Source organism: Dermacentor silvarum, chromosome 3 (genome assembly GCF_013339745.2).
Source record: "Dermacentor silvarum isolate Dsil-2018 chromosome 3, BIME_Dsil_1.4, whole genome shotgun sequence".
Taxonomy (NCBI): domain Eukaryota; kingdom Metazoa; phylum Arthropoda; class Arachnida; order Ixodida; family Ixodidae; genus Dermacentor; species Dermacentor silvarum.
The window spans coordinates 118,474,855-118,494,050 of NC_051156.1; the positions used below are offsets into that span (position 1 = coordinate 118,474,855).

The 19,196-nt window shown below is 46.9% G+C and overlaps 1 protein-coding gene across 1 annotated transcript in view; it reads left to right on the plus strand.

The window, feature by feature from the left end:
* Positions 1 to 14,252, plus strand: part of LOC119445744 (monocarboxylate transporter 5) — a 33,608-nt gene extending 19,356 nt beyond the window's left edge. Inside the window, exons 3-6 of the mRNA XM_037710030.2 lie at positions 3,438 to 3,581; positions 9,147 to 9,489; positions 9,840 to 10,372; positions 14,102 to 14,252. Coding sequence (XP_037565958.1) covers positions 3,438 to 3,581; positions 9,147 to 9,489; positions 9,840 to 10,372; positions 14,102 to 14,235 — 1,154 coding nt within the window. The 3' untranslated portion in view covers positions 14,236 to 14,252. The remainder of the gene's footprint in view (positions 1 to 3,437; positions 3,582 to 9,146; positions 9,490 to 9,839; positions 10,373 to 14,101) is intronic.
* The last annotated feature ends 4,944 nt before the right edge of the window (positions 14,253 to 19,196 follow it).

Consider the following 19,196-nt stretch of genomic DNA (forward strand, 5'->3'; position numbering starts at 1 on the left):
CGAGTTAGCATTGCATAGAAGCTACAGAACCAAAAGGCCCCAAATGTCTCATAAGAAATAAAAATTTACAGTCACTTTAGCATATGCCAAAGAGAATGCCAAACATTCATTTAATTACTTGACATTCTCATTCAAATGCGTTGTCGCTTTTTGTCACTTGTTATCTCGCACCAAAGGTCGTGGGTTCGAGTGCCGTTATTGATGCTACCTTAATTAACTGTGCCTTAATTAACTTAAGCCTAATTAACCCCAAGGCTCCCGGGTCCGGCTCCCACCAGAGGTCTTGTGTTTCAATGCCTTAATTAAATCTGTAATAATTAACTGTTCATTCGCCTTAATACCAAAGGCAGTTGGTTCGACTCTCACCGAAGGTCGTGGCTTCGTGTGCCTGATTAACTCCATCTCAATTTACTTTGCCTTTTTGGCATGATGAGCGGCGTCGGAGCCAGCTGTGGAAGAAGAGGACGAACGCGCGAGCAGTGGCACAAGCGCGTCTCTGAGCGAGGCGAGCTCACACGACTTTCTGCACCGCACGCCGCGGTTTCAAGGCCATCGTGTGATGAGGCCGTTAAGGCTTTCGCCTTATAAAAAAAAAACAGAATTTGTGGGACTACTAGTCAATAATAAAGTACGATCATGGTAGCACCTAAAAGGTAGGCAACGACACATACCTAATTAATTGAGAGTACCAGTTCAGTTGAAATTCTTTTTTGGTCATAGATGTCATCTACGTGAACAGTCGATCTACTAAATTACCGTAACGAAGAAACAAAAGGCTCATAATTGCTTTCCATCATTCTTGTCTTTAATACTAACTGAATGAACAAGCGTGGTGTGAGCGCGCAAACAAACATGAATAGATCACACTGAATGACTGCAGACAACGACTGTCAAAACGCTGGCAGCAAGCGCATACGCCGCAGCGGGCGAAGGTATTTACATGGGGTCTATTGCTTCAACGGAAACTGAGCGGCGAATGCACAGCGCATACAAAGGTCAGAGCCGTGTGGAGATAAGAGACTGTGCGGGCGAGCGACGAGCGCGGTTGTTGGCAGACTAGAAGTGCCCCCCCCCCCGCTTCCTCCGGCGCTGGCTTCCCGCTTCCTTGCTTGCGCGCGGGAGGTTGAGTGCGTTCGCTCTCCGTGATAGCGCGCGTCCCCGCACGCTTCCGCTTGGGCATACGGTGCGCGGCGAAGATTTTATCTGTACGGAACCTCACGGCGACGGCGACGACGACGGCAGAAATCCGGTCAAGTGTCCATATAATTGCTATCGCAATAATAAACTGCGTAGTCCATTAGTGAAAACCTATCAAAGGGCGCAATCGTTATCAGGCGCAATCAAATACCGAACGTCATACGGATTCCACTCAAACTCTTTCGTCGCAGTCATTTGAAGCGCGTTCCCAAAGAATATTTCATCTCTAACACTGATAAAACAATGCTCTATTGTTTCGGGTATGACGGTAAAACGGCAGTTTATAGACGATACAAAAATGCAATTATGATGTAGCCAGGCTTTAGCAGGTAACACTGCCGTGTGATTTTATAAAGAAAACATTTTCGTGCATGGGGAAAGAGGCATCTCGCACACTGCTTAAATATACCATGGCCCTTATCCTTAATTAATGATCTGAATTTTCGGTCCACCAGGTCGTGACATTCGCATTTTTACAGCCGCATTCGCATTTTTACTTCCATAGTGCCAACGCCAACTGGCTCTTTCAGTTGGTCGTGGCATGTTGATAATGACTATAATTTTCATACTCTGGCACATAGCGACAACGGGGGATCGTCCAAGAAGTTGGCGGTACGTTTAAAATGAGTAACTATAAAGGGAGAAACATATATGGAGAAATCAAAGTTGTCACATTGCGCAGTATTGGTGCGCGAGAACATCAAGCGTACGCGCCACTTTCGTTTATGGCCAAAAAAAAAAGCAGAAATGAAGCGGGCAAATTTATATCGTTTCATTGAACGCCTCGGGAAGGTTTAGCTTCACATTGATTGCAAAATTTTAGATGACTGTGCACAATTTTCGCGTCTCGTTACCTCTCACTTCGAACAGCGGCTCTTGTCTCTGCACGGAGGACACCACTCCACTCTTTTGTTGGACCGCTGGTAGGACCACTAATGGACGAGGTGGCTTTCACTGCAGTAATCAAGAGACGATGAGGAAAAGCGGTCATTGTGAAGCAGCCTTTCTCTATAGTGTATTTTTTTAGACTCGGTTAATTATTTTCTTAACTCATCCGATGCTTGGCCAAAGCCCCATAGGGGGTATGAGCCACTCTTAGAGGCCCTCAATTAAACAGATGCAAAAGGGGCAAAATGTATTTACGGGCAGTGCATCGTATCAGTGTTTGAAGTGGTTCTGGCTGACAGTGGCGCCATGACGGCCTCAATAACGCGGATGACGGGGCCAGTTAAATTGGATCTCGCGTATAACGGCGGCAGCTTCGTGGACCGTTTGTGGACTTGCCAGGGCAATGGCCGTTTCCCCCTCGTTGCTGAACCGTGTTGTCCGTATCATCTCGGGGTGCGGCTGCGGGTGCAAACAATGACCGAGACAAGAGGGAGTGGAAGCTTGCCTATGTCCAATGGGGAGCGCGCACAAGAGAATGCCCAAGTCAAGCTTGCTTTATCACAGGTTGCGGCTTCACCGAGTGTGTCAAGCGTCACCACGGGCAAATTTTTATCTTGTTCTCGTAGATGAAGGTAATTAGCTCAACTAAGGAAAGCAAGCTAAAGACGCTACGCCAGCTTGCGACGACGACCTGAAGGCCGATGATAACAGCACCGCGTGCTGTGGAGGAAACTGTCTCGACCTAGGAATCTCCACTGGATGGCTCAAAAGCGTACTGCGCCACATTGCTGCATTCTGTACAGTGTTTGTAGCTGATTAACCATAAACGAAGAAAACTGGTGACAAAAAATTTCACTCCCTCGGCATGGTTATAGCAACTACATTTTCGGAAGTACATGGCCAGCGTATTATATTGAAACAACATGCAATGCTACAGTGCTAATGATCTGGCCCCACATGCGCAATGAGTCCTTGCTACTGAAGTATAAACACTTTGCAGGTCATTATCATCAGTTGCGGAAGCCCGGAAGCTGGGAAACGAATAAACGCGTTAAAATTGTGTGCCCTTCAATGTTAAAAAAAGGTTGGGTACTTTTGTCCGAATATGTACTTTGTGCCGACTCAATGGATCATCTATTACCAGATCTCTTTTTATTATGTATTTCTTAATATACACATGAATACTGCTACAAGCGCTGCATTTCTCTAGTGATCTTACACACCTGCGCGTATTAGCATGTTTCTTCAACGAATCGTGACAATATATTTGCCAGTGCAGAGGACTTCAAAATTGATAAGCGTAGCCTTAGTGTACTGATTATAGATAACCAATAAGGCCTTTCTATTCTTAGGATTGGTCGTCTATGCCCTTCAACGACGCATCAAGACCTTCTACATCGTGTTGCTTAGCACGATTCTCACATCTGCGGCGTTTACCTTGTCGGCGTTTGCTCCCAACATTTTCTGGATGACAATAACATTAGGGATTATTCACGGTAAGACCTCCCATTTACTACTTTCTCATAATGATTCCCGGTTCATACGACTCACTTCCTTTAATGATGCTGTCCACCTCTAGTCATGCTCATTTATCCCCCAGAAGAATAAAGATATGCATTCTTACGAAATTCACGGCATCATTGTTGTATTCTTGAGAAAGAGCATTTATGATAATCAATACAACACTAAAATTTTCGTGAAAACAACAAGTAAAATTTTTAACCCACTTACTGCGTCTCCGAGGATGAAGAATTGTGCGCTACGGTAGGACGACTGGCCGCGCTACTGCATTCCTGGCCATGATGAATGCTGCACATCGCAACGGAAAATATATTTTTGTTAGGGGCCAGAAAAAAATTGCAATGAAATTTTGATTTCGTAAAGATATGGGAATTGAAAAATTTACGATAGAACTCATCTCGCGAGGAATGTCGATGGTAATGTGGCTGGAATTCGAGCAATGTAGCGATACAACTCATTTCTGGTGTGACGTTTATTCATCATCTGTACTGGTCATATTGAAACATCCATTGTTTCGCCAATATGCAATGTAATCCGTATATTCGCACTTCACTATGACTCGCTTGACGCCAATGTATGACGCCAATGTAGTGACTGTATGACAAACTGTATACTCACTGTATGACGCCAATGTAGTGAAGAATATGTAATGACGAAGAAGGAATAACGTCGGTGGAACGACAAAAGTGGTGTGACGACGTTGGCACGACGACAATGAGATGACGATTCCCAAATGATGACGACGGCATAAACCAGTGTCAGGCAACCATATAATATGGCGAAATGAGTGGGTCTGTCGACAAGAGTAATTCAATGCTTTTCCGCGTCATGAAAGCGGGAGTGGCGGGCGGTTTTACGAATTTAGCATGATACCCTTTGGTCTATGCGATGCCCCTGCGACATTTGAAAGAATGATAGATAATATCTTGAGCCGCCTAAAATGAAGCACGTGTCTATGCTACCTGGAGGACATCGTTTTATTATACCGGATTTGAACACGTATTTTCTCCGCTTTAGGCAAATAGTGACCTTTTCGACCAACGCAGGCCTGCAACAGAACCTGAAAAAGTACCACTTCGCCGAGCGCAAGCTTATGATGCTAGGTCATGTCGTATCCCAAGACGTAATCTTTCCCGACCCATCAAAACATCGCGCTATGGCAGAGTTCCCGAAACCTATGACGCTCAAAGAACTTCGCGCCTGCGTCGGCCTTTGTCCTTACTCCAGACGCATTGTTCGCAATTTTGCCCCGATTGTATCACCCCCTGACACAACTCTTAGTGGCGCCAACTACTACCCTTATAGTCTCCTGCACGCGACACCACGTTCTTGGCCTTAAGCCGTTTCCTGGCGTCTCCGCCTGGACTTCGACACCCCGATCCCACTGAAGGACATACCAATTCCAGCGGTATTGCCGCTGGCAATACCGCTGGAATCCTTGCCCAGTGCAATCGTGGCTACTGTAAGCACGTCGTTGCTTACCCCAGTCGCGCACGGTCCAAACAGGAGCGCAACTACGGTGCTACCGAAACAAACTATGGTTGGTGCCTTTTTTTATCCCTCGAAGGTGAAACGTGTCTTCACAGAGGCTGTTGCATGTGTGCTTCATGAACTCACGGTCCGATTCAGCGAAAGGCGCACGATTTGTGGACCGCGGCGACTATGTTGCAGATTTGCTTAGCGCGCGGCGACCTGTTGGCGAGCGCCGTCCTGCTGGCGAGTGGCTTCGGCGAAGGTGCGAGCATTATGAACCGGCTCCGCAATGGCTAGGGCTGCCAGTCGAGCTGCGACGTGCTCAGTGGCAGGAATGCGAGTGGCAGAGCGCGCACCGTGCGCCGCGAACGCTCTAAGGCATTTGCTTCATGGTGGAGTGTCTCTCGGCGGAGCAAAGCGAGATTCGCCCGGCGACGTCGTTGCCTTTCTGCGGCGCTTAGCACAGCAGTTGTCATAGGTGGTGCCATCGCAAGCGAAGCCGTAGGCGATGCACTTCTGATGCACGTTGAAGCCGCAATCCGTTGGCGACGAGGCGCCATAGGCTAATCCGACGCGAAAGCCAAACCACGGAACACCTATATGGCCAAACCATGTGCGGTAACTGCGTACACGGGGCCACATACTCTGGCGTTACATTCGTTCAGCCACCATGGGAATGATCGGAAGTACATGGATTTGTCTGAGCTTCGTTCTTGTGGATTTAAACGTTCTTGTGATTTTGTTTATTGCGCTTCATATGGTTTCATTGTCGTTAATTTCCGAGCAATGTATACGTTTCGAAGTGCAGAAGACGCTGAACACACGCACAATCGCTACTAATTACAACGGTTCAGCTTGCGAGGTGGCCAAATCGAAAAGCGCCAAGCGTCTCAATGCACTGACTTGCCCATGATAAATTCGTAAGGGTGTTTCATGTCCCGTGTCGAGCCGTTCGTCCGTGGTTTAATGGTTTCAACATCGGGCTTCTCTTCCAGATTTGCTGTGTTCGAATCCTGCCGTCGGAAAATATTAGTAATGTTTTTATTGTATGAATATTTGTTGTATAATTATTGTATGAAACTATGGACGAGGCTATACTTGGTTGTTTATTCTATGGCTACACCGCGTTGGACCCTCCGCCGTGCTGTGACTACCGAAGCGCTCCCTGTCGGAACTCGTTAGTGTCACAATGCAGTCCATTCCTTCACCGCTCCTAGATGGCGACTATCACATCCGTTACATCAATTGCCGGAAATCAGTCATGAAACCCGGGATGAAACACGTTCGTGTTAAAATAATGCCTCGCCGTCGTTCGGGCAGTCGGAAAGTTTCGTCCTTCCGTATACGGCCGTCCTTACAACGTAGTTACTGACCATCACGCCATCTGTTGGTTATCCTCCCTAAAGAATTTGTCTGGACGCTGTGCCCGCTGGGCTCCTGGCCTTCAAGACTATGACATAGGCCTATTTTGCCGCTCCGGCCCTAAGCACGCTGACGCAGACGCTCTGTCACGCTCTCCGCTGCCAGCCAACACTGCCTCCCTCTACACATTTGAGGTGCTCCCTCTCTATCTTTGAGGTGGTCTCGTCGGTCGATATCGATACCTTCATGTCAGAACAACGCAGGGATCTCTGGGTTGCCTCTCTTTTGGACTTCCTTTCCGCCTCGCCGGCATCTCCGATCTCCCGCTGCCTGTGTCGCCAACCTGCCCTTTTCACCGTCCGGGACAATCTCTTGCATCGACGCAATGCCAACCCGATGGTCGCTGATGGCTCCTTCTTATCCCGATGATTCTGCGTTCCGATAAGTGCGCGTATTTCCACACCGACCCACATTGCGGACAACTTCGGTAACGAGGTAACTGCCACTGGGAGTGTGCCGCACTATATTGAGGAAACAGATCATTGAAATTTCTCCGATGCTCAACGGAATGGGATGCGCACGGAGCCCAGATTTTACGGCGGCGCCGACAGAGAAAGTCGTCATAATAAAGCTGAATAGGAGGTATACAGTAAAGGTAGTACAAGCCTACGCCCCTTCCTCCAGTCACGAGGATGAAGTATTAGAACAGTTTTATGAAGATGTGGAATTAGCGATGAGAAAGGTGCATCTAAGTATATTGTAGTCACGGGCGACTTCAACGCAAATGTGGGGAAAAAGCAGGCTGGTGATTAAGCATCACTAACGGCATCGATTCTAGGAACACTAGAGGAGAGATATTGGTAGTATTCACGGTAATTAATTAACTCCCAATAATGAATACCTTCTTTTGAAGGCGTAGCAACAGGAAGTAGCTGGAAAAGCCCTAATGAAAAACAAGAAATGAAATAGATTTCATACTCTCTGCTGAACCCAGCATACTGCAGGATGTAGGAGTGTTAGGTAGGGTAAAGTGCAGTAACCATACGTTAGTAAGGTCTAGGCTTTTTCTCAATGTGAAGAGAGAAAGTGTAAAATTAGTCAAGAAACAGGCCAACCTAGACGCAGCAAGGCTAAAAGCAGACCAATTCAGGCTGTGCTTGGAAACAAATATGCAGCTTTAGAACAGAAAGATGAAGAAAACATAGAGTTAATGAGTGACTTCATTCCTTTAGCCATTCAATATTTTTCAAAAGGGATCCTTTTTAGACTCCGATAATTCCGTTTTATTAAATCACCCGATTCTTGGCATATCCCCCATAGTGGGTGTGAGCAACTCTCGAAGGCAAGCAATCAAGCAAGTGAACAAGCAATGAAACCGTAACTAGGCTGATCTCAGAAGCAGCGATTGAGGTGAGAGGTAAGGCACCAAAGCAACAAGTAGGTAAGCTACGCAGCGTGCAGCAGTGAAGCGGGTGATGAACCTGACTGCATTTCAACCGGCCGAATGTACCATTAAAATACCTTTGAAATTCATCCCATACTGATAAGAATCGAACTCACTTCACACGGGCTCCTCTTGGACTATAACCGGATACTTTAAGAGCCAAGTCTCAATTGCAGTGGCTCTGTGCGCCGTTTTTCGATGAAAGTCTTCCGGGTCAAGGCTTTTGCGAGCCGCGCATTGACTGTCCTATGTATGTGCCGCTCTTCGGTGAACGTTTCATCAAATTGGGTCATTGTGTATGTGCCACTGCGTTCGCAGTTAGAGAGAGAGAGAGAACAATTCTCAGCGTTGGGCACGCACCGTCGTGCTACACATCTCGTCTCGGAGCACAGGCAGAGACTTCTTTGCAGCGCCATAGATGGGACAGCGGGTGCACAATGATACGCGCGAGAGCAGCCTGGCTGCCGCACGTTGCGTTTCTCAGCGCATGCACCTGCGCGCCATGCATTTCGGAGGCCACGTGCAGGGTTCGAGGCCTTGCCGCTAGGTGGCGCAGAGTGTTTTTATGGAAACCGAAGGAGTCTTACTGCAGTGCAGGACTCAGGCATAAAGCGGTTCGGTGGTGGCAACACGTTTTGTCGCTGTATTGCTTTAAAGCCAAGCGCGTTACCGCAGACAGTTATCTTGATATGGGGTCTGCAGAATTTTTTCTTGGATAGAGATGCAAATTTGAATTGATAGTCAATCCAGCTACGAAAAGACACAGCGGAGGCATAAATCTGTTGTGCATAGGTAAATTAAATAGACTGCGCCGTCTGATGGGTTTCAGTACATTTTGCCTAGATATTGGTATATTAGTTGATGACGTGTTAAATAATAAGCCTGGATATCTAAAGCAGCCAGCATGCGCTTAGTACAGTCGAGCAATAAAGATGTGTGACCTACCTCGTCGATATTTATTTAATCAAATAATAATTGCCCTAAAATACTTCATCAGTATTGGTATCTGTTTGAATATTACATTATATTATTTACCTCTGATAAGTTATAATATTTATTCACCAAGCTGGAAAAATCATGCTTAACTGTAAGTAGGTTTTAAGAGTGGGTGGCAAGTATTATTTCATTTCTTATTGGTTCCTTGATACATGTGGGTATGTTAAGCATCGATAGTTAGTGCCAAAGATATTGCGCAAAAGGGAAAATTTCTGGCCTGAACAAACCAAGAGTTATGAATAAAATGCGCTCTTGTACCACGCAGGCTTGGGACATGGAATCTTCCTCACATCGTCCACCATATACACACTGCTGCATTTCAACAAGTACCGTGCCATCGCCACATCCTTCATTTTCATCGCATTTGGTTTGTCAGCTGTAGTCAGCCAGTTCGTACTCACCGGGCTGGTGGAAGTTTATTACCTGGAAGGAGCACTCTTGTTGTACGGGGCAATTCTCATGAACTCATTCGTGATTGTTGTGTTGGCCAGGAACCCTTCCCCATTCAGACTTGGTGGCAAACGAAACAGCCCTGGAATTGTTGAAGATGCACTTTTCAAGGAGCGGAGTTATGGAGCTACAGGCGATGGCAACGCATTTCCCAAAAGGTACTGCAACCCTATTTTTACAGCTTGGTGCGTTGTAGGATATTCAGGGGCCTATAGTGGACATAGAAAGTCGTAAACTCTGCATGGGGTAACCTCAGTAAGCTATGCAGGGAAATGCTTATTGCAGTTGCTTTGTTGAGATTAACCAGAAATCATTTCTTGCTGGCCCATGTAATGATAATGAAGTGACTCGTCGAAGCATGGTTTTATCACTGCTGTGCCGTACGCATGGGAAAGAATAGCGAATTTCTATATCTGTTACTTTGCAACTGCCCTATAGCGTTACTTTCCATCATGCCTGCGGTTGAATCAAAGCTGAATTTGACTTGGTATTGATTTTCTTATGGAAGTTCAGAAAAACGACGGTGCTCCGACCAAACAGAGAAAGCGACACAGCCCGAAAGCAGTACCTTGAAGCAAGTCCTGGCCCTCTTCAGCATGCCTTCATTTTACGTCCTTCTTGGAGCCATCCTTGTTGGAGACTACAGTGGCGTCGAGTTCCTGACGACAATCGTCGATTACGGGATGGACAAAGGCATCGAGCTTGACAGCGCGACAAATTTGGTGACGTTCTCTTCAATAGGCCAACTTGTGGGCCGAATCGGGGTTCCACTGCTAGCGGACTGTTTGCCTTCAACCCGCCGACCTCTGTACGCGTTTAGCTTTGTAGTATTCGGCGTCTGCATGATGGCAATGCCACAAGTGACTTATATTGCGCCGGCGGTAGCGTTAGCAACCCTGGCGGGAATGGCGCAAGGATACATCTTGTGCATCCGATTCGTGCTTCTCGCTGAATACCTTGGTGTGGAGAGGACTGCGGCCTCCAGTGGTATCATCGGCGTGGTCATGGTGCCGGTGTCGTTGGTCAGTCCAGTAATCATAGGTAATTACACAATGAACTTTTTGCGTGCCTTTATTATGTGCTTGTTTGGTTTGTAGACGCAATATATGCTTCAATTATTTCATGATTATGAAGGTGGAGCAGGAACCTATCACTCCAGCTGCCGTGTTCACAATAAACAGATTAGTTTTATTGTACCGAGTGCCCCCTGTGCACGAGCCTTGCGCTAAATGTGGATGTGTGTAAGGGAGTACATAATATTTCATTTTTCAAGCGAAGATTTTTATAAGGTACAGATTCCGGTGGCGTGCGTGTACGCAAAAAGCTATCATCAGCAGCAATGGCTCGAGCGTCGTCGTGTTCTGCCACAGCTGGCACGTCGGTGTCCCTTGGCACAATCGCGCGAACGCACTCGTACCATTGCTACCGCGTTCGTCGTCGTCGTCTTCTTGCACAACTGGCTCCGTTGCCACTCACCATTCCAGCGTGCAATTTCACTTCTCTTCTGTGGTCGTAATGGGGAGGCTGCGTTTATGGGGGCATGAGCCATTGCTTATGCGGGTATGAGCCATTCATTGTCTTACGTGAAGGAAAGATTTAATTTTGAAGCAATTTAATTTTGAAGAATCGCAAACGGCAACGGCGGGCGAATGCTGCTAACCACGCCGCCGAGCAAACTCGAGACATCGAAAGCAAGCGTTGCTGGTTCGACAATAACTTTTCCCTCATCATTGTCATCCGCTCAGACGCACAGCGACGCAAGTATGCATGAATGAAGATATTCTAAGGCAGAATGAAGAACAAGGAGACATTCCAGTAAATATTAAGTTGATAGCAAAGGTCTACAATAGCAAAGGTGATAGCAAAGGTATACAAAGCGACAAGCTTCGCTTATCATCCATCTTCACGGAGTGGAAGGGCCAATGAGTTTTTTAAGTGTCGTGTGCTCTCTTTGTTAAAATCGGGGTGGGAAATGCCTAAAATGACTGAACGATATGTTTTCCTAGCGGCATAAAACCACATTTGCGATTAGTTAATGCACAATTAAAAGCTAAGCTCTTTAATACCTAAAAATTTCGATAACGTCTGATTGCTACATATTCACGCCAAAAATGTACTCAGACCATCGTAAATCTCGGGATTTTATTTATTTATTTTATTGGTCTTATTGGGGAAAAGTATAACTGTTCAACTGGGTTCGTGTAATAAAATTTTAATGTTTAGGCAGATATAGAGTCTGCTTCTAGACTATACAGGTGTTTTTTTAAAGGCTCTGAGCTTAGTAAATCCTGGTTATTTTTTGCGAAAGAGTTCTTGTGCGAAGGGAGCATACTGTGCCGCTAATAACGGGAGTTAGAGCAGACTCATTCACACTATCTGTTAACTGTTTGAACCGTTTCTTAAGTGCTGTTGATTACATTTTATATTCGGACGCAATCAAATTTGGACCAACTCCTTCTACTAGAATCATTCATTATCAAATTGAATTCGGTGTACCGTATTTTCCGCACTATAGCCCGTGCACTGTACGTGCTGGAAAGCTGAAATTTTCCTGCGGTGTAGACTATCTACGGATTCATGCAGGTTATATATGACCTTATTTCTTATGGTCTGGGGCGCCCTTGAAGATAACGAGACCAGATTTGGCCAGCTAACTTTTGCCGCACGCGTAGCGAAATTTTCTCCGCGATGGTCGTCGCTGAGCACGCCGAATACTTCCAGGTCATTTTCACAGCTCGGGAAGTTGGTAGGGTGTATGAAATATACACCGTAATTAAAAAAAGCAGGGGCAATATGCAAGCTAACACTGCCCTTTCATGGCATAATTGAAGCTCAGTGTAGTCGAATATGCGGAAGAACTAAAAATTATGAAGACGATGAAAACATTACCATATAATCGTCGAACGATTATATAGGTGACTATTTGTCACCACTCCGTGTTGAAGGGGATGGCAATAAACCATCATTATTAACAACAGAAACGTACCGTGCCATGGGTCAACGGATGTGACATGTGCGCCACGTAGTCTGCATATATGTGTTTACCCTTCGGTACCCGTTATGGTGCCGCCTCGCAAGGTACGAACCGCTGCTGAAGAAGCGAATCGTACAGCTACGCGCACCGCTGCCACCAGGGAACATGGAACTCAGAACACCGCTGCAACACAAGCCGCAGCTCGCCTTCGACGCCGGGCGGACAGTTCAGATCGTTGTTCCGAGATATGCTTTGGGGATTGGTGCCTCGTTACGCTAGTAAAAACATCTGTGGAAAGTGTAGTGTGAGCGGTAGTCATAACATAATGCGAGAACGTGATTGGGAAGAAACAGGCACGAAGTGGACATTTCCGCAAGCGGAAGAGAGCAGGGCATAATATGACATCACCAGATTTATATTTTCTCTCTTTCTACCTTACCCCTATAGCAAGTTAACTTTATTACATAATGCACGCACGGTCTGCTTCGGCAGAGTTCAGTTTTCCACACACGTTTTCCTGAAAGACTGCAGCGTTCAGTATATGGATGCGTGCCGGAAGCATATATTGAATTCCTGCCAAAAAACTAGTGCCGGAGCTTCCATTGTGCTACGCACATGCGGCGTATTTATTACAGGCGCTACATATCTAGCCCACTGCCGTGAAATATTATGTTAGGAGCTTGACATGAGAATTATATACCTAACTATCAATCATTCGGAGGACTTATCTTAGGTCCGAAGTTCAGGTCATCTAAATAGAAATATCAATGGAGGTCAAAACCGGAGAGCAGTGTAATTTGGGTATCATCATCTGGATCACTGTCTAAGGGCGCAAAATAAAGCTTGCGTAGCTTTATTCATTCATGGCAGTGGAGTAAAGTTTACTGTCCTTTAATTAGTAAAAGATGGAAGCGAATGCTTTATTTCATAAACAATAATTAATTAAACAACACGTGCCGACGTTCTCCGAGACCTCCAGTTACGGAAATGGCAGATAATCTTCTCTCCAGCATCAGCGTCCAGCCCCCCTACCTCCTAGGGCACCTAACCCTGACAAGCAATTCTCATTGCTTTTCGGCTGAAGACGAGTAGTTCAGAGCGAAATATCCGTCAAAAAATATAACGCGTCTTCAAACAAACCTCTGAATGTACAGCAATCTGATGTCTACGCTATGCTGGCGCTTAATTTGTAGATTTGAATGGCTTCTTCAAACGCTTCATTTTATTGCCTGAGCTCTTATATACAAATCATACTAAAGGCCTTGTCCCGCCCACCATTGCCCACCAATTGCAGCGCGCCGACGCTGAATGGTCATCATTGTACGTACGCGTGCCCGTGTTTTCCTATTTCCTCACTTCATAGTGTCACGTGTATATAATAATTTTAAATGAAATATTCTGGAATAATCTAAGGCTGAAGTTGCAATATTTCCAATATTCTCAAGAAAGTCACTCTATGAAGAAAGCTATCCGAGGGATGACGGTTGCTTTAACTACTGTTAGAGCACTCACCATTTGGCATATCGCGGAAGTGCAGCGTGTTCTCCAACTAAGCGAGAAAAAACAAATAATTCAACGACAAAACGAACCACCTCCACGAAGCACATTCAGTTTTCCTTTCAGACTTTTCTACTCTGTTGCAAAACGACGTCAAATGCAAATGAGGGACGCCATTTTCTCAATGCTCTGTGCGTTTCATAACTTGCCTTTCCTTCGATAATTAGGCTATGCGCTAGACATTCCGCAGTAACACAATTCCTTCATTCATTCATTTAATGTTATTACTATGCATGCAGGAAAATTTCGGGATGCAACCGGATCGTACGACAGCTACTACCAGGTGCTGGGAATCATCAACTTGGTCACCGCTGTTTTCTTCGCTACGTACGATTTCTGCCAGAAGAAGAGTCCAACAGGTGTTCACTCTTAATAAATTTTGCCCCAGCCATATAAGAAATTGAGTTTACTTGCAGCATCAGGGACATTAAAGGTGCAGGACAGAAGACTGTAGCATGATGCCATCGTCGGCAAAATGGTTTTCACGTCGTGAGAAGCAACCTTTTATTATTGAGTCTTCAACCGTTACAGTTTCTGTTGCTTCCCCAGACATATGTCATGTTTTATTTGCACTTTAGCTACCTTGCTTGGCCCTTCCAGAGCAAGCGGGAACTTCTGAGTCTATTGGCAACGGTAATCGGGGTCGGTTATGTTAGACCGTCATATTTCAGCCACATCTTTTACCACAGATATAATACCAAAACAACGTTTTCAAGGCGCAAATAATAGGTGTAGCGTGTACATTGTCACAAAATGTGAAAAACGTTGACTTGAATTTCGCAACTTCCGACAGATTATGTCGGTTCTGTCATGGGCATTCGATACCTTCTTTCTGGTCATGAAATTCCTGCTTAACGCGATGAGACCGTTCCGTCCTTTTCATATAGCGGCCGCAGTGGACGCACAGTCCTGGTCGAAGTCTCACAGCCCTGGGGCGAAGACGTGGTGAAGCCCTCAGTTGAACGAGGAGCACCAGAGGGTGCGCGCGATGAGCAGGCGACACCTGCGTGCAAGTGATCCGGATTTGTGCGCGCTTTTTCGAAGGTAGTATGCCGACGCTTTCGCTGTTTACAAGCGTAACATCCGTAAGGCGAAGGCCGCATCTCATAGGGCTCTATGCCGCAATCTTACAGCAAAAAATATATTTGGTCAACCTTTCCAATATGTCTTGGAAAAGCTTCCGCTAGCGAGAACATCTACCACCGCTTGAGGCGCCGGATGGCACCTCCACCGCCTCCATTTCGGACTCGGCCGCGCTGTTATTGGGCAAACACGTCGCTGTGGAGAACCCCACAGCGAACAACGACTTCCACCGTCGCATCCGAGAAGTGACTGGATGACCCTACCCTTAGATACCTGACGGCCACCTATTCACGGTAGCGGAGGTCGAACACGCATTGGATCTCGAAAACCCGCGCCCGGCGCCATGTCTTGACGGGCTAACCGCCATGTTCGTGCGAAATTTGCTTCATTTTGCACACACAACGTTTTCTTGTCATATTTAACGCATCTCTCAGATTAGGCTACTTTCACTCTCTTTGGAAGGTGGGTCGAATCATTTTCATTCCAAAGCCCGGCCGTCCTCATAACATACCTTCCGCTTATCGACTAATCGTAATTAATTCTCTATTCGGTAAGGTGTTAGAGCGGTTACTAAATTCCCGGCTCTTTAATTTTTTAATGTCGTGATTTCCTACACGACGAGCAATTCGAATTTACGCATGCACGGACTGCCCATTGGGCCCTGTACGCCCTAAAGCAGCGGCTGTAAGCGCCCAAGGCTGAGAAAACACCAGGAGTCTTGGTCTCGTTGGATTTCGCCGGTGCATTCGACAATGTGTGGCGCGACGCATTCCTTTTCTTTCTCCGCAAACACTGGAGCCCCGACGAACCTTTATCATCTACTAAAGTCATCCTTAACGGGCCGAAGGATTGTGTTTCGCGTGAACGCGGGGGACATGTCGGCTCGCTCACCCATAGGCAGTCCGCAGGACTCGCCACTGAGCCCTCTGCTGTAGAATTTAGAAATAGATTCCCTGCCAGATCTTAACCTTCTAGTGGGCGTTCACATTCAGGCTTATGCGGACGACACTCTCGCCTTACTTTCAGGCTCATAGCGTTTGCTACTGTAGGCTCTTTCAGACTCTGTCCTCGCCTTGGTTTGCAATTGGGACCGCCAAAACAAGGTCCAAATTTGTTACCAAAAAGCATTTTCCGTCTTCTTCAACAATAGGCACATTGGCACATCTCAACAACTACCGTCCATTAGATTGGATGGCGCCTTCCTAAAACATGCAGATCCAATTAATTTACTCTGTATTTGATGACCGACTGAATATTCATGCCCGTGTTGATTACATGAAGGCTAAAGTGGAGGTATAGGTTACACGATTGCTCAATTTCATTCTCTTGCACTACACGTTGCATCCCGTCATTCTACGCCGCTTATACAGACAAGCTCTGCTGCCTGCGATTACATACGCATCCCCGGTATGGTGACCTTCATTCCCCACGACGCTCCTTACCATCCGCGTGTTATCTCTGCAATGCTCTCTCCTCGTTTCATTGACAGGCGCCTACCACACCACCAGAACCTCGGTGTTGCACTTTCTGGCCAGCAGTCCACCGCTCACTGTGGAGCTGGACAGATTGGCAGCGGAGTTGTCACTGTTCACGCTTCACGAGGGGACGCATTGCTGCCAGGACACGTTCCACCCGAGCGCGATTGAACGCCCTTTCAATTGGTTCGACCATCTTCGCGAAAAATGATGATTTCAGTTCGAGCGACTGACCCCTCCGCAGGCCGGCCAGATATCTTGCGCTCCTGTGTACCATCTGTACACTAACGGCGCTTTCAAGCGTTTGTCGAACGGCTTTTGTCGTATTCGACCAGATCGGACACCCGACCACTATTCGAAAATTTCGGGTGTTCACTGCGACCAGCGCGTATAATGCTGAAGTCGTCGCCTTCACCGAGGCACTCGCGTATGTAGAGACCCTGTGCGACAAGGCTTGTGCATACATATATACTGATTGCTTTTCGATGCTGACCGCGCTTTCACACCTTCCGGTTACGGACGCGCACGCCTGGCACATTAAGAAAGCGCTCTTCTCCCAAGCCCTCAAGGGTCATCGGGGAGTAGTTGCAAACGAGATTGCAGAGACGGCTACCTCGTCCGCTGCTACCACCGGCATGATTCGCGAGTGCCTTGTCTCGGGGAAGTCGATCCGCATGCGTTTCTTAAAAACCTCGCCAAACGTGTGGCACTCTTATTGGCAACGACAGGGCAAAGACACCAGCCTATACAATTGGGTAAGGAGCGTTCACGAAATCCCCAGTTGGTTTCCTCCTCACCCACTTCTAGGGCACCTCTTCACGGCGCACGCACACTTACCATATTACTTGCATCGTTTTAATCGTCGTCCCTCAAACCTGTTCTCGTGCGGCGTGACATGGGAAGATGAAATGCCTTATCTAACATCGTGCCAGCGCGCCGTGCGAATCGTCTTTCGATGCGCGCCGCCACGAATGTCGAGTCCATCTTGCCCGAGACCTACACCACTATTCTAACTACGGGAAAATTGCGAGCCCTGCTCTTGCAACTGGTGCATTACATCATTCTTTCCGTATCTACCTCTCCTGCGAATGCCCAGAAGACCAGCTCTGGGCTGTCCGACTGCCGGATGACGCCGCTACAGTTCAAGGCCTGGCCTGCGTTTGACGGAAGGGCAGCTCTACGGGGACTATAGACTCCCAGTCTCTCTTTGTTCCCCTTTCGAATCCAGCAGGGACTCTTCAATAAAGACTTTTTTTTTCTCTCTCTCCCTCCGTCCCATGTATCTTTTTTCCCGGGCGCTCCCTAACTCCTCTCGCCCCACTGTCTTTTCACCGCTTCACTTTACTTTTGCATCTTTGATTCCTGCCATCTACACTGTTAAAGCCAACTGCGGTGCACCCCTCACCCCCCCCCCCCCCGCGTTAGATGACTGTGACTGCATGCTATATCCACATGGTGCTCCTTTCCCTTTCCTACCGTCTATCTTTCTTTTCTCGCTGCTCTTGCCGGTGGTTTTTCTGCGTTCACCGGCCTTTTTCATAATGCATTCTTCAGCCCACCACAATGCATCAGCCTCTTAAGCAGTGCATTCTCCAGAAAGACACCTGCACACACCACTCCTACCCTGCCTACCTCCTGGCAAACAGGCCGAGGAGAATGGAGGAGGAGGAGAGAAAAAGAGGAGGCAGGGATGTTAACCAGAACTGCGTCTGGTTGGCTAACTTACTCGGGGAACGGGAAATAGTGAAGGAAAAGATAGAGGGAGGAGGGCGGGGAGAGGACACGGTGAGCTCGCGCGCGCACGCGGAAGGCATGAGCAAGTCAAAGGTGTTCACATAGGCCAGTCGCCCTCAAGAATGACAAGAGGGCCTTCACAGCTTTGCGGGCCGACGAGTGATGGCGACGGTCTTGAAGTAGCACTTGCACGGAGAATGAAGGGCGCAGACCTGCAGAACTGCAAAATGCCTCTTTTTGGAGCTTCCCACCCGCTCTTACACCATGCAATAATTAAGCAGCAGAACGACAACTGCGGATCACTGCCATAGCTATTTAATTTATAATACCCAAGGAGCTTGACACCATGTGCCTCATCCTGATTTTTACTTACATCACCTATAACATGAACATCTACTTGTATAATCCTGCGGCACCTTACAGGTTTAGCCCCCAAATTATTTTTTATTTGGCTCATTCCTTTAAAGTACTTTTGGGTTGATCACTATTTGAGCAACCCAAAAGCAACCCACGGTTGAGCAACCACTATTTAATTATTTTGTACCCGTTAGATTTATTCAAATAACGGACCGTTATTTCATGCCCGTTACATCTATTGGAGGTGCGGGCTTATGCCAACATTTATATATATATATATATATTCACACATAAGGGGAAACCGAAAAATTATACGGGCGTGTGTGCATTCTCAGTGCAACGTGGAATTTACCACTCCGTTTCTGTACAATGCTTCATATTAAAACGCGAACCCTTTAGAACCAAGCCTTCCAGCGGCAAGCAACTCTCGGCTTCATGTTTGACTGGATATACGTTGGCAAGTGTTAAAAAAAATTAATGCGAGGACGCGACAGAGATGTCGAATGAGTGCTCTGAGGTAGTCAGCTATGGTGTATGCTAGAATCAAGTGCGGCTTTTTCGTTCGCATCAAATGATTTAAAACAACCTAACACCTGAAGTATATTGTCACACACCCCGTGAATAAGGCACCAATGCTGGGCCCAATTCGAAAGCCGACTTATCAGCTTCCGGAAATAACCCCACA